At 45.9% G+C, this 13,646-nt stretch overlaps 1 protein-coding gene across 10 annotated transcripts in view; it reads left to right on the top strand.

Moving 5' to 3' along the window:
- AUTS2 (activator of transcription and developmental regulator AUTS2) overlaps positions 1–13,646 on the top strand; it is a 676,911-nt gene that overhangs the window by 226,586 nt on the left and 436,679 nt on the right. For all 10 annotated transcript variants that reach the window (XM_083714336.1, XM_083714341.1, XM_083714339.1 and 7 more), the window contains one exon: positions 12,672–12,773. In XM_083714336.1, the coding sequence (XP_083570462.1) occupies positions 12,672–12,773 (102 nt within the window). The remainder of the gene's footprint in view (positions 1–12,671; positions 12,774–13,646) is intronic.

Genomic DNA, 13,646 nt, shown 5'->3' on the forward strand with positions numbered 1-13,646 from the left:
CTAAAGTGGTACCTCAGGTTAATAACATTTTCAGGTTAAGAACGGACCTGTAGAACGAATTAAGTTCTTAACCCAAGGTACCACTGTAATGTACATTAGGGCAGTTCATAAAAAACTTTTTTTTGAAAATGCCTGCTCCAAAGGTCTTATCTTACTACACTAGGGATTATATAGCTTTATCTGAAATTCCATGCATATCAGTTAATATCTTGACCCTCCTCCACGAAAATAGCTGTTTACTTGGCCATTTTCCTATGTCATGAAGGCTGAAATTTCAATTCAGTGGACCAGGGTCAAGCTATTAACTGATATGCATGAAATTTCAGATATAGCTATATAATCTCTAGTGTAGTAAAATAAGACCTTTGGATCAGGCATTTTCAAAAAAAAGTTTTTTATAAACCACCCTAATGTACATGGACGAAGGGTCATTCTAGACTCTGGACAATAGCTGTGTGCCTCTCACTCTTTACTTCTTACCCCAGTTCTCATTCTGCTGAGTGGTGATGTGAGGGACCATGCTGAGGAGGGCTGCACTGAGGACGAATGATGGGAGCTCAGAGGATACAAGCTCAGATTACAAGACATAGGAGTGACATAGATTAATAGGGGTGGAGGGGGTAATCCTTAATTGGGGGCACCGCCGTTTCAAGGAGGTGTGTTCTTTGTTCTCTCGCTGTGATTATTAAAGAATTCTAAATGGTAGGATGTTCCTTCATTTGATCTCCTTATCTACTGCCATGGGGAGAGGAAGCCTGACAGGTATCCTGGATTCCTAGACCTAGAGTCTTACCAGATAGTACCATAGTGGTCATGTGGTTTCTCAGGCAGCAAACGGGGCTGCCTGGTGTCTTTATTTCCCATGAAATGTCACAGAGGGTCTATGCAATACCTTTGAGGCCTGCTGCCCAAGCCAGGACTGAGCCATCTTTGAGTCATCGCATGTTGTCTGATTTCAGGCAACCCCTCAGACAGATTCTTCTTTCATTCTGGTTGCCGTTCCTCATTTAAATATGGTGGGATTGTGTGGCTTGTTTCTGGCAGCTCAAGGAAGCACTTTTGATATAACAGCTAGTTCCAAGTCCTGTTATCTTTGATGAGGAACACCACCCAATGCTCATGTCTCGCATGAGCAGAAAGATAATAAATCAGGTCATAAATATAGGATTTTCAGTTGCCTTTGAAGAACGTTTGGTGCACATGGTATTCATAACAAAGTCTTAGCTGACTTTCGTTCCACCCCCTCCAACCAATACAAATTTTGGCTTCAGCTAAACTGAATTGAAGGGCCATTTCTGATATATTCACGTCTCTCTCCCCTGCCTGCCACCCCAATCCCCACCCAAGAACCTAATAAAAAGAGACATGGCACCATTACAAGGGGTTAATCCATGCATTTCAAAAGGAAGGCGTAATTAGGAACCGAGTTCCCTTCTGAAACCCCAGTTATACATATACATCAAAGCCATCCGAGGGGTATATTTATGCCCCATGGTATGGATGGTCTCTGTGAATGCTCATGAAGTGCCCTGCTGATTGCTGATTGAAAACAGTTGTTAATTCTCTACTCCACTAAATTCCAAGTGGGGGGAAAAAAAACTTTCCTTAACAAAGAACAGATTGGTGAGACCCAAGTCCTTACTGTGTGGAAATTAATGGCAGATGCCTAGGCTGATAGTTAAAATGTTTCATTAGATGCTAATGTCTTGCTGTGTTTTTAATTGTTCAGAAATTAGCCTCTAGAATATTAAAACCATCTGTTTGTTATCATGATGAAACAGAATACTTAAATAGTTATTAATTTTGTGGGGCTTGTTTCCCCCCCCCCACTCCTCTCCCTGTCTACAAAACTTTGATCTGTTGAGATATTGGGGAATGTTGGCAGCAGAAGAAGGAATACACACACACACACACACCTACCCACCCTCCTTGATACCCAAAATATCTTCCCTAGATGTGTACCACCCATATTTTCCATGGCTGCTTTCTTTTGTAAATTATTGGTCACCAAGGACGAGCTGACATTTTTTAATGCATGTTGGGAAAGCGCTGGAGCTTGCTGAGCTTGTATAATGGTTGATTTAAGGTGTAATATGGGACATTTTCACATGCTGATGTTCTATTTGGGGGTCCTGGTGGGCTAATTTAAAGATTAAATCTATCCACTGCTTGGTAAATGTTCATTGTTTATCTTCCAGTGAAGAATATTATGTATCTTTAGTGCTGGATAGGTATTCTATCAATAATCGTTTGTTATGGCAATGTAACCCGCCTCTCCTTTTTGTCTTGGTTTTGCTAATTATGAACTTCCTTCACTATTTATTTTTTGGCTTTCAAAATTGGCTCGCTATCTTTTAGTGTATGGTTATTCTAAAGCAGTGCCTATTGGGACGTGTCGTTTGAGGGCAGGCATGCAGGCAGCTGCACAGCAGTTAATCTCCTGCTCTAGAATAGGCTAATAATAATAATAATAATAATTTATTTCTTATACCCACACATCTGACTGGGTTGCCCCAGCCACTCTGCATGGTTTCCAACAGAAGCAACAACAACATCTAACATTAAAAGCTTCCTGAAATAGGGCTGACATCAGATGTCTTCTAAAAGTCAGATAGGTGTTTATTTCCTTGACATCTGATGGGAGGGCGTTCCACAGGGCGGGCGCCACTACCGAGAAGGCCCCCTGCCTGGTTCCCTGTAAGTTCACTTCTCACAATGAGAGAACTGCCAGAAGGCCCTCAGCGCTGGACCGCTCAGTGTCTCGGCTGAACGATGGGGGTGGAGACGCTCCTTTAGGTATACAAGGTCATTTAAGACTTTAAAGGTCAGCACCAACACTTTAAATTGAGTTCAGAAACATACTGGGGGTCAATGTAGATCTTTTAGGACCGCTGTTATGTGGTCCCAGTAGCTGCTCCCAGTCACCAGTCTAGCAGCTCCATTCTGGATTAATTATAGTTCCCGAATCACTTTCAAAGGTAGCCCCATGTAGAGCATATGGGCCAAATAGGTGCTATAGGGTTTTTGGAGTTTGGTATATATTGTGTGTATTTGTGTGCATTGCAGTGGTGTGCAGAAATAAATAGCTTGTTAAGAGAGCTTGTCAGAAGAATAGGGAAACTTTAGGTTTGTTACTTGTGGCAAACAAGACCATTCTGAGCTTACAGGTGGTCTTCATGTAGTCGGGAGATGCACTCGCAACACTACCTGGAAGAGAAGGCGAAAGGAAGTGAAGCCTGAGAGAAAATGATCTACTCAAGAAGAGATAAGAGAGGGAAAAAGAGGTTGCCTTTCAGCTTCAGGTAGCTTGTTGCAACATTGTTGCTTTATTCCCGATATTTTTGTGTGCTTTTTTTTAAAGAATATTGCCAAAAAGAAGGCACAAAGTAATGTAAGCATGGCTGTTGGAAATTGCATAGTTTTGCTGCAACAACTGAAAGGAAAAAGGCTTTAAGGCAACCTGCTAAGAGAGGTATGGAACTGAGTGCTCTCTGCAATTGCAACAAATGAAGAGTATTTTGGTGTACTTTAAAGGGCTGAATTGCAACAAAGTATAGGCTTCTCCTGACCCTTTGCATTCTAATGGCTGCACAGTGAGAAATATCACTGTTAAAATTACACCTTGCCAAGCACGTCATTGTATCAATCAGTCTCCCCTTGCTGTTTCAGTACTGCAGAATCGTAAGCAAAGAGCACCACAAGCCATCAAAGCTACGGAGATGAGCAAAGTTTGGCTCCTGCCTGATTCTCCTGCCTTTCAACTTTTCTGTGTGAAATAGAATAAATAGAAACCTCGGTTTTCCAGTGCCAGAGTTTCAGCACTTTCCTCCTCTGCTTCTCTCTCTGTGTGTTGTATATACAGTGGTACCTCGGGTTAAGAACTTAATTTGTTCTGGAGGTCCTTTCTTAACCTGAAACTGTTCTTAACCTAGGTACCAATTTAGCTAATGAGACCTCCTGCTGCCGCCGCGCAATTTCTGTTCTCATCCTGAAGCAAAGTTCTTAACCCGAGGTACTATTTCTGGGTTAGCGGAGTCTGTAACTTGAAGTGTCTGTAACCTGGAGCGTCTGTAACCCGAGGTACCACTGTTCACACACATCCCATAGGCTGCAAAGGTCTGTTGATATATTAGTAGCAAGAGACCATCCAGGGAGGCAGTTAAGTTCTTGGATGGCAAGGGAGTCAAAGGCATGCTGAAGGAGGAGAACGAGGATGCAGAGAAGCTAGATGAATTATCTGCACCTGTTTTCACAATGGAGGACATAGGGCACATCCCAGTGCCGGAATTATTTCAGGGGGAGAGTCTGAAACGATTGAGGGGATGAAGCAAGTACGATCAAACCTCCGTTTATGTAACCCTCTGGCTATGTAAACTTCGGGATGTGCGTGCGGCAAACCCAGAAGTATTTTACCGGGCTTCGCTAGGCGCACATGTGCAGAAGTGGTCTGCGCATACGTAGAAGTGGACCTCAGGTTTCGGAAACCTTGGGATCCGACCAGACCTCTGGAATGGATCCCATCAACAATCGGAGGTACCACTGTATCCTGTGAGGAAAGCTGGAAGTGTTCAGGACTTTTGAGTTTAAAGAAAAGGCGAGTAAGAGGTGACATGATACTAGTTTATAAAATTATGCATGGCGAAACTTCCGGGTTGGCGCCATCGCCGAATGGCGGACTCCCTCCGAGCTCCGGAGGGAGCCTGCTCGGCAGGGGCTGGGTTCTACCGCGTCGGCGTCGCGGGGACCCTCAAAAACCATGGGCGCTGAAACCCATGGGCATGGTGACTCGGCGGGCACCGTTTGCGCTCCCCCGACCCGCGAAGGAGCCTTTTTAAAGGCTGCAGAGCGGGTGCCGGGGGGTTGTGGTGCTATGAGTCCTCCGCTTCCCCTACCGAGCGAAGCCGCATGCCATTTGGCGGAGAGCGCTGACTTCTTCCATTGAAAATTCGGATTAAAAGAACAACCCGTGAGTAATTGGAAACTGGACTTAAAAAGGGGAAAAAAATTTTTAAATTTGGAGCGAGCGGGGGAGGTGCAAAAAGGAAGTCAGTCTCCCCCCTGTCGTAGAGTATTTAAAGCAAAGGATTTAACAACTAAGATCGAGTGCTACCTAAGTTTGATAAAGTTACTAATTTCACGATGGAAAATTATAAGACTGGGCTGGAGGAGAAAAGTAGAACGTGAGCTAAAGTGCAACCCCCCCCCCCCGGGAACTGGGAGCGATCCGTGAGAGCGCCGGGAGAGGAGAAACAGAGGCTTTGACAGCTGTCAAAGGAGCTGTCAAAGCTGAAGAAGAAAAAGAGAACTGCGTTATGAGGACTTTGCCGGTTACATTTGTTACAAATTAGATATAAATTGTTTAAAACAAGGAATAACAAGTTACTTTGACTGTTGGGTGCGATCTGGAAGGAAACTGAGTTACTATAATCCCTCTAGAGGGGCTGTGGGACACTACAAGTATTGCTGGCATGGAATTTGAACTGGACTTTTTATCTCCTGGGAAACTGCAGAAATGGAACACTATTTTGTCTACAGAGGTCTCTACACTAAAGGAGACAATAGATTTATCTATTGAATGGAAGGGACTTGACGTAAAGTTTTGTTCCTGAATAACAAAGCCTCTGTAGGGGATTTAGAAGCTTTTGGAATTGGAACATTTTTGCAGGAGAGCAGGAAAAGAAACTAGAGGAAAGTGAGGAGAGAGAATAATAAGAACAACATGAACAACAAGAATTGGACAAAGCTGGAAGTGGGAATATTTGGGACATCCAGATTTGAAAGGTCTAAAGAAACAAAATTGGAGTTTTTACTCTTAAATAGAGAGATCTGGACGGAAAAAATGGACCTTTTTGAGATAGAGTTTTTCCAAGATTGGACGCTCGAAACTAAAGATGATCAAAAAGACGGCAAAGACTATTAAAAAGACAGCAAAGTGGACTTGTGAAGGATTTCGGCCTAGACGTGGGATCTCCAGGATGACAACAGGCATTGATGGACATTGGGGAACGCAACCGGGAAAGGGGGGAGGGAAATTTGGAATCCAAAGGGTGTTAAATTATACTTTATTCTTTTTTCTATTTTCTTTTATTTTAATCTGTTCTGCATATTAAAGAGGGGAACTCGTGGAAGGGAGCGGGGTCGATTTTAGGGGATGGAAAAACATTCTTAACATTGGGTTAATTATAATAAGGTTTAAAATTTGGGGTAAGAACTTGCTGAATCTATTTGAAGGAATTGGAATACAAGAGGGGGTGGGGTGGGGAAGTCCTGGAAAGATGCTAATGAAAATAAGGTTATAAAATGGATGTTTTATTTCTTTTCTTTTTTCTGTTATATTTGAAAATGTTCAATAAATATTATTAAAAAATAAAATAAAATTATGCATGGCATGGAGAAAGTGGATTGTGTTGCCGATAACACCAATGTCATGGGTTCGATCAGTGTACGAGCCACCTGTCTATTCCTGCATTGCAGAGGGTGGACTAGATGATGATGATGATGATGAATTGAATTTATATACCACACAGTACCCTTGAAGTGCTTCTCCAATTCTCCAATTTTTTAATTCTGTGAATTTTTAGACATCAAATGAAGCGGAATGTTGGAAGATTCGGGGCAGAAAGAAAATTCTTCTTTCTGCAATGCACTGTTAAATTGTGGAACTCGCTTTCATGGGAAGCAATGATGGCAGCCAACTTGGGAGGCCTTAAAAGAAGATTGGTGGGAGAACCACATTGCAAAATTAGGATAAGTGTGGATTTCAAAGGATAATTGTCTTTTGGCCAATGCGTTCTTTTGGAAAGTGAGAGTTAGGGAGGTTCACCTATAAATATGAAGTGAATTGGATTTCCTGCCCATTCCTAACGGCAACCAATCCTTTCTGTCAATCCACACTTTTGCCAGGCATACCTCCCATTTAAGGCAGCAGTGGGCAAGGATACAAATGTAATTCCAATGCTGTGGAACACTATTTAAGCAGAGATTCAGTATGCACTGTGTGTGTGTGTGTGTGTGTGTGTGTGTGTGATTTTACTTCCAGGCATCAGGGTGATGAAGTTCTCTAAAGTGCCCTTTGAGTAGCTAGTTGCTTAATGTATGCTTTGCATGGTTTTTCATTTTTTCATGTTGTTGCACAGTACCCTGATGCTTTGTGAGAAGGTGAATACGGGTGGTGCTGTGGGTTAAGACTTGCTGATCAGAAGGTCGGCAGTTTGAATTCCCGCAGTGGGGTGAGCTCCCGTTGCTCGGTCCCTGCTCCTGCCAACCTAGCAGTTCAAAAGCATGCCAGTGCAAGTAGATAAATAGTTACCACTCCGGCGGGAATGTAAACGCCATTTATGTGCGCTGCTCTGGTTTGCCAGAAGCAGCTTAGTCATGCTGGCCACATGACCTGGAAGCTGTAAGCCGGCTCCCTCGGTCAATAAAGTGAGATGAGCGCCATAACCCCAGAGTCGGCCATGACTGGACCTAATGGTCAGGGGTCCCTTTACCTTTACCTTTAATAAAAAAACAACAACATAAAAAATAAAATGGGGCCCCTGTGACCCTCCAAATCCTGTTGGTCTCCAGATCCCATCAACCCCAGCCAGCATGGCCAATAGTCAGAGGAGATGGGACTTGGACCCCAACAAAAATCTAGAGGACTCCAGGTCCTGCCCCTCCCTCCCTGAATCAGATGGCACATCCATACCCAATCTAGATGGGTCATGGTCTGAGTCAGTTGAAAACTATTTCCTCAGGGAAGAAAGATGGTCTGGGTACCCCCCCCCAAAAAAAACAACCAAACAAGCAATGCAGGGAAAGAAGGAATGGTGGGTATTGATTCATGGTCCCCCCATATATATATATATTTAAAGAAGACATGCAAGAACTAAATGAGGCTTTGTGGGCTGAGCTATTAACTTGAAAACATAATACTATTTTAAGCCATTTAGCTGTCTGGCCACATAAATTATTCAAGTTTCAGAAGCCAGCTTGCAGTTGGCTTGCAAGGAGATAATTGGGAAGTTGCAACTGTAATGGCAAAAACAGGGCAGGATCAATCAGACCTGGAGATGTCTAATACCAACAAGGAGCAATTAAGCAGCTATCAAGAGCAATTGCGCTGATCGCCGGTGCCCTTTTAACATGGAGTGCCAAAGCGCGGAGAGCTTTTTGCAGTTTGTCAGGGGCTCCAGCTCCTCTGCTCACAGTTGCAGGAGGCTAAGGGGAGAATGTTTCCTGTATATTTGAATGCACTGAAGGGCAGGGAAGGCGTCTCAACTTCATGTGTAATTTGTGCATGTGTTTGTTTGCATATGCGTCTTCTGCGGCAAGAACGTGAACATCCTGAGCAAAAAAAAAAAAAAATCAATTATGGGTTGTGGACATGATCCATTACTGTGGGATGACAAGCACTTATTTGTTTATGCATTCAAACGATATATCAGGTTAGCTTACAAATCGTGTTGGAGGTTGTGATTTTCCAGTCTCATGCAATCAGGGGCTCCTTGTCCTGGCTCCCAGCCAATGCATGCAAAGGCTATTACCTGTAAGTAAGGAGGAGAACTTCATTCAGACAAATAATGGTATAGGTTTAGCAGCAGACACAGTGCTGAGGTGTCACAATGCAGGAGCAGGCCAAGAGGTTCAGGACTTCAAGGGGGAGATGAAAATGTCCCAACAAGTTTACCATCCCATCCCGCCAGCTTTTAAAGATTAGGCATGGCACGTTTCCCCAGGGGACTCTCCTGCCTTATCAGTATGTCTGGCTGGTGAGCAAGTTATCCATCAGGGTGGGTGGGTTTTCTACTACCTGCAAAGGCTGCTGCCTCCTGCTCAGGGTCCCCATTTTGCTTATCAAAGCCCTAACCCACCAGCCTTCACTCAGGCTTTTTGGTCTATAGGAAGGTCAGAAAGGAGAGACAACATAACCTGCCCCCCCGTCCAAAGGAGTGGAAAGGGGAGATCCCCTTCAACCCAGGTTCCCACCATTCAGCCCCCTCCTCTCTTTCTGCCTCATCCTGCATCAGTTCCTGCCATCACAAGCAAATCCTGACCATGCTGTGGGGCTCATGACACTGCTGGGCAAGAAACTAGGAACACATAGATATGCTCTCTGGAGGCAATTGAGACACGGGTGGTGCTGTGGTCTAAACCACTGAGCCTAGGGCTTGCTGATCAGAAGGTCGGCTGTTCGAATCCCCAAGATGGAGTGAGCTCCTGTTGTTCAGTCCCAGCTCCTGCTCACCTAGCAGTTTGAAAGCACATTAAAGTGCAAGTAGATAAATAGGTACCGCTCCGGCGGGAAGGTAAATGGTGTTTCCGTGTGCTGCTCTGTTTTCTCCAGAAGCGGCTTAATCATGCTGGCCACATGACCCGGAAGCTGTCTGCGGACAAATGCTGGCTCCCTCGGCCTATAGAGCGAGATGAGCAGTGCAACACCAGACGGTCATGACTGGACCTAACGGTCAAAGGCAAAGGGACCCCTGACCATTAGGTCCAGTCATGGCCGACTCTGGGGTTGCGGCGCTCATCTCGATTTATTGGCTGAAGGAGCCAGCATACAGCTTCCGAGTCATGTGGCCAGCATGACTAAGCCGCTTCTGGTGAACCAGAGCAGTGCACAGAAACACCGTTTAACTTCCCGCCAGAGCGGTACCTATTTATCTACTTGCACTTTGACGTGCTTCCGAACTGCTAGGTTGGCAGGAGCTGGGTCTGAGCAACGGGAGCTCACCCTGTCATGGGGATTCGAAGTGCCGACCTTCTGATCGGCAAGTCCTAGGCTTTGTGGTTTAACCCACAGTGCCACCCACGTCCCATACCTTACCTGGAGGCAATTACAGGCTGGTGTGTTCTCTGGATACTAAAAGATCCTTAACCTTTGGATTGATTTGCTCCAACCATAGGGTGGCAAGAGTCCCATGAGTGAGCTCATCCTACCTTGTTTTTAAATGCTTGGCAAGAGGGGCATACCAACTGTTGGGAACCTTCTGACGGTAAGAGCTATTCAACAGTTGAAGGGACTCATTGGAGGTTTTCATAGAGAGCTTAAATGGACATCTGCCAGGTATTCTTTAGCTATGATTAGTACATTGCAGGGGGTAGAAATATATGGCCCTTGAGGTCCCTTCCAGTTCTACAGTCTTATGATTTTATGACATCTCCGTACAGTACGTTCCACCTGGTTACGAGCTTTCTGCCGTACCTGGGTACCTTGGAATCTGGACTTCTTCGCTTCCCACTTGCTGCTGAGCCTGCACCATGATCAGCCACAATAAAGAGCTCTCATTTCTTACAAGTAAGAGATGCTGTCATTGGGTTTTAGTGATGGGAGCCTGACAGGACCAGACCAATGCTAATCAAATCAATAGTATCCAGGCTAGTGGCTTGTTTGTTTCCCCTGGTGCTTTGTTTGTTTTTCACTTGGCTGCTTGGTCAATGGGTCCATCTGCCATTGGGGATCTGATCTTGTTAGATTGTCAACCAGCTTTAACACCGAAAGAGGAAACGTTTGATCATTGTTTGTGTTGCTCTCTGCCAAAGACCTAACAAAACTCCCGTCACCCCGAGGCTCAGCAGAGGCTGGGGATATTCTCTGCACAACTTTCAGCTATTAGTCAGTGCTCAGCCAGGCTCTTTTTTTATTTCCTTCCCCTGGGTGGTAGTTCCAGCTGGTTAGAGGGAAACAAGTGAATCTCAGCAGGTGTCCATTTTTTCTCAATGCCATTTTCATGGAAGCTGGAGGACTGAGGCCCAGGACTTTGGAGGAGCAAAGTGAATGGCGCAGAGAGCAAAACAAACCCAGAAAGGAGACCTGCTACAATGAATGTCTATCTCTATTTTCCTTTCCCAGTGCCTGGCTACTGTGGTGGCCTGGGATTCGGAGGATGCTGAACCTGAGGAATCCCAGCCTGCACAGGAGTCCCCGCCTCCAGAACCAGCTGAGCCGGGGCTGGGCCCTGAGCCTGAAGGGTCCTCACCTGTGCTGGATCCTCAGGTGCAGGCACCAGCTGACTCTGCAATGGCTCCTGAGGTGATGGTGGACTCATTGCCTGCAGGTTCTCCACTCTCAGCCCCGTCAGAAGAAGCTGAGGTTGCCTCTGGGTCCAGTAACCCTCCAGCCTCTCCTAAGCTGCAGAGGCTTAGATTAGAGAGGTGGAGGGAACTAAGTTCCTGCAGGAGGAGTGCTTGCCTCCAGGCTAGGAGAGGTGAGTCACCTGTGGGTCGGGGCCACCCTATGCCTCAGGGCAGATAAAAGCCAGCCAGCCCCAGACCCAAGTTGCGGGAGCAACATTGTTTGTAGCCAGTTCCTGCCTGAACCCTGTCCTGCTTTCCTGCTGGAGCTTCTGACCTCACCCGACTGCCTGCCTGCACTCAGCTTCAGCTTTGACGGACTACCTCCATATTGAAACTTCAACCTCAGACTGGACTTGGACTTCACCTCTTGGTTAACCCACAGGACCAGCACAGCTACTGAGGGTTCCTTTCCACTCTTTTTTAAAAATAAAGTTTCAAACTTAGGGCCATCCCACTCACCGCTGTTACTGAGACAGTTGCCTCAGGTGTCAGGCTGGGGACAGTTGTGGAGGATGCCACATCTGAGGAACCTCAACAGCTGTCCACCTGCGGAGGCTCACCTCCTCCTCCTCTGCTTCTCTGCATAGCTCTGAAGACCCTGAGGAGTGCACCGTTCACCGTTGCCTGGAAAGAGCCAGGTTGTTGCTGCCACAACTTGCTCCTCCCCCCCCCCACTGCCTTCAGCGTACCAGGGCTTCCCTGGGCCACTTCCATTGTTGTTGTTGAAGGGGGAGAAGGAAAAGGGTGCCATCTTGGGTTGGTTCTATTCAAACTATATTGCATTTATTTGCTCTCTCATAAATGCTTCTGTTTACACTGTAAGACTGTTATCTAGGGGTTGGTAGTTGTGAAGAGACTGCAGTTCCATAATGACATACCCCATGTAGTGACTTGGTTAAGATGTGCAAGAGCTGGCACGGGCAGGATTCCCTTATTTGTGTCAGCACTTAGCCAATAGTTAAACATGGAACAGGAGCCAGGTACTGACCATCATCAGCTATACAAACATAAAAGGGCCTTTCTCAGCCAGGCTCAAACTGCTTGCACAGTAGTCCAACAGATGTCCCTATGGGAAGTCTGCAAGAAGGACCCAAGTTCAACAACCCTCTCATCACTTGTGATTTTCAGCAGCATACTGCTTCTGACAGTGGAGGGGGGATGTAGCCACTGTGAGTCTTAACCTCTGTGAATTTATCTAATCCTCTTTTAGAGCCACTCAGTTTGCTGGCCACTACGACATCTTGTGGCAGCAAACGTCATAGTTTCACTATATGCTGTGTGAAGTAGTGCTTCCTTTTGTCTGTCCTGATTGTATAGCTTTATCCTGCATGAATCATGCCTAGTCCTCTTTTAGAGACACCCAAGGTGGTGTCCATCACTTGGTGATGCTGGTGGCAGGACATGGACCACAATTCCAGCATGTTGCATGTGTGTGGAAGGAGGAAGGAAGCAGGCTATAAAGGGAAAGGCAGCTTTGTGTGTTCAGTCACACAAGCCCGGATGGCTGCCTTTGCACATTTGACTTTGTGCATTTTCCACACCTGACTTGATGCCTTCAAAGTGAGATCCTGAGACGAGATGCAAACTTTGATTTCTATCTTCTTCCACAGCTCAAGCCAGGCCAGAACAGCTGCCGGGACAGTGACAGCGAAAGTGCGAGTGGAGAGTCTAAAGGGTTCCATCGGAGCAGCTCCCGAGAGAGACTTAGCGACGTAAGTGCAACTTATTTTTGGGTACCACCTTGTTAATAATAATAATAATAATAATAATTTTAAAAGCTATAAAACATCAAACATAAAAAATTGCCTACACAGGGCTGCCTTCAGATGTTTTCTAAAAGTCAGATAGTTGTTCATTTCCTTGACATATGGTGGGAGGGCGTTCCACAGGGCGGGTGCCACTACTGAAAAGGCCCTCTGCCTGGTTCTCTGTAACTTCACTTCTCGCATTGAGGGAACCGCCAGAAGGGCCTCAGAGCTGGACCTCAGTGTCTGGGCTGAACGATGCGGGTGGAGATGCTCCTTCAGCTATACTGGGCCAAGGCCATTTCAGTGAAGATTGCGATATTATGGGGCACTGCCCCACCAACCAATGTCTGCCTTCAGCCAGCACCCTCTCCTGCCTCCTTACTTACAGCCAGTTGGTAAAACTGCCTTTCAGCTTCCTAATGCTTACCTCAGTATCACTCTTGTAGAGAGTAGATGGGGTCAAAACTAGCATTCGTTGTCTCAGCCTCTCATTGGCCTTAGCGCCACCTACTGGTGGGCTCCCTGCCTTCCACCCTGCCAGCTCTGATGGGCACCAGCTACCCCTGTTTCGTTTCTGTGACTACTGCTTCTAGTATGGAAAGTAGACGACCTAAGAGCATCTGTTTTTACTAAAGATTGTTGACTTGGCCTCTGATTCATCCTCTGAACATTTACACAAATTAGCGGCTGAAGCAGGGCTGGCTTCAGAATTCTGGGGGCTCCAGACCTAAAGCTGCAGTCATTGGCGCTTGCTTCTGAAGATAGGTATTGACCGGTTGATACTGTGAGCAGATGTGTGACTTTCTTAAGTTTACGTTGTTTGCCATTTCAAGTTTT

This window comes from Podarcis gaigeae (assembly GCF_964106915.1).
Source record: "Podarcis gaigeae genome assembly, chromosome: 15".
In the NCBI taxonomy this organism is placed as follows: domain Eukaryota; kingdom Metazoa; phylum Chordata; class Lepidosauria; order Squamata; family Lacertidae; genus Podarcis; species Podarcis gaigeae.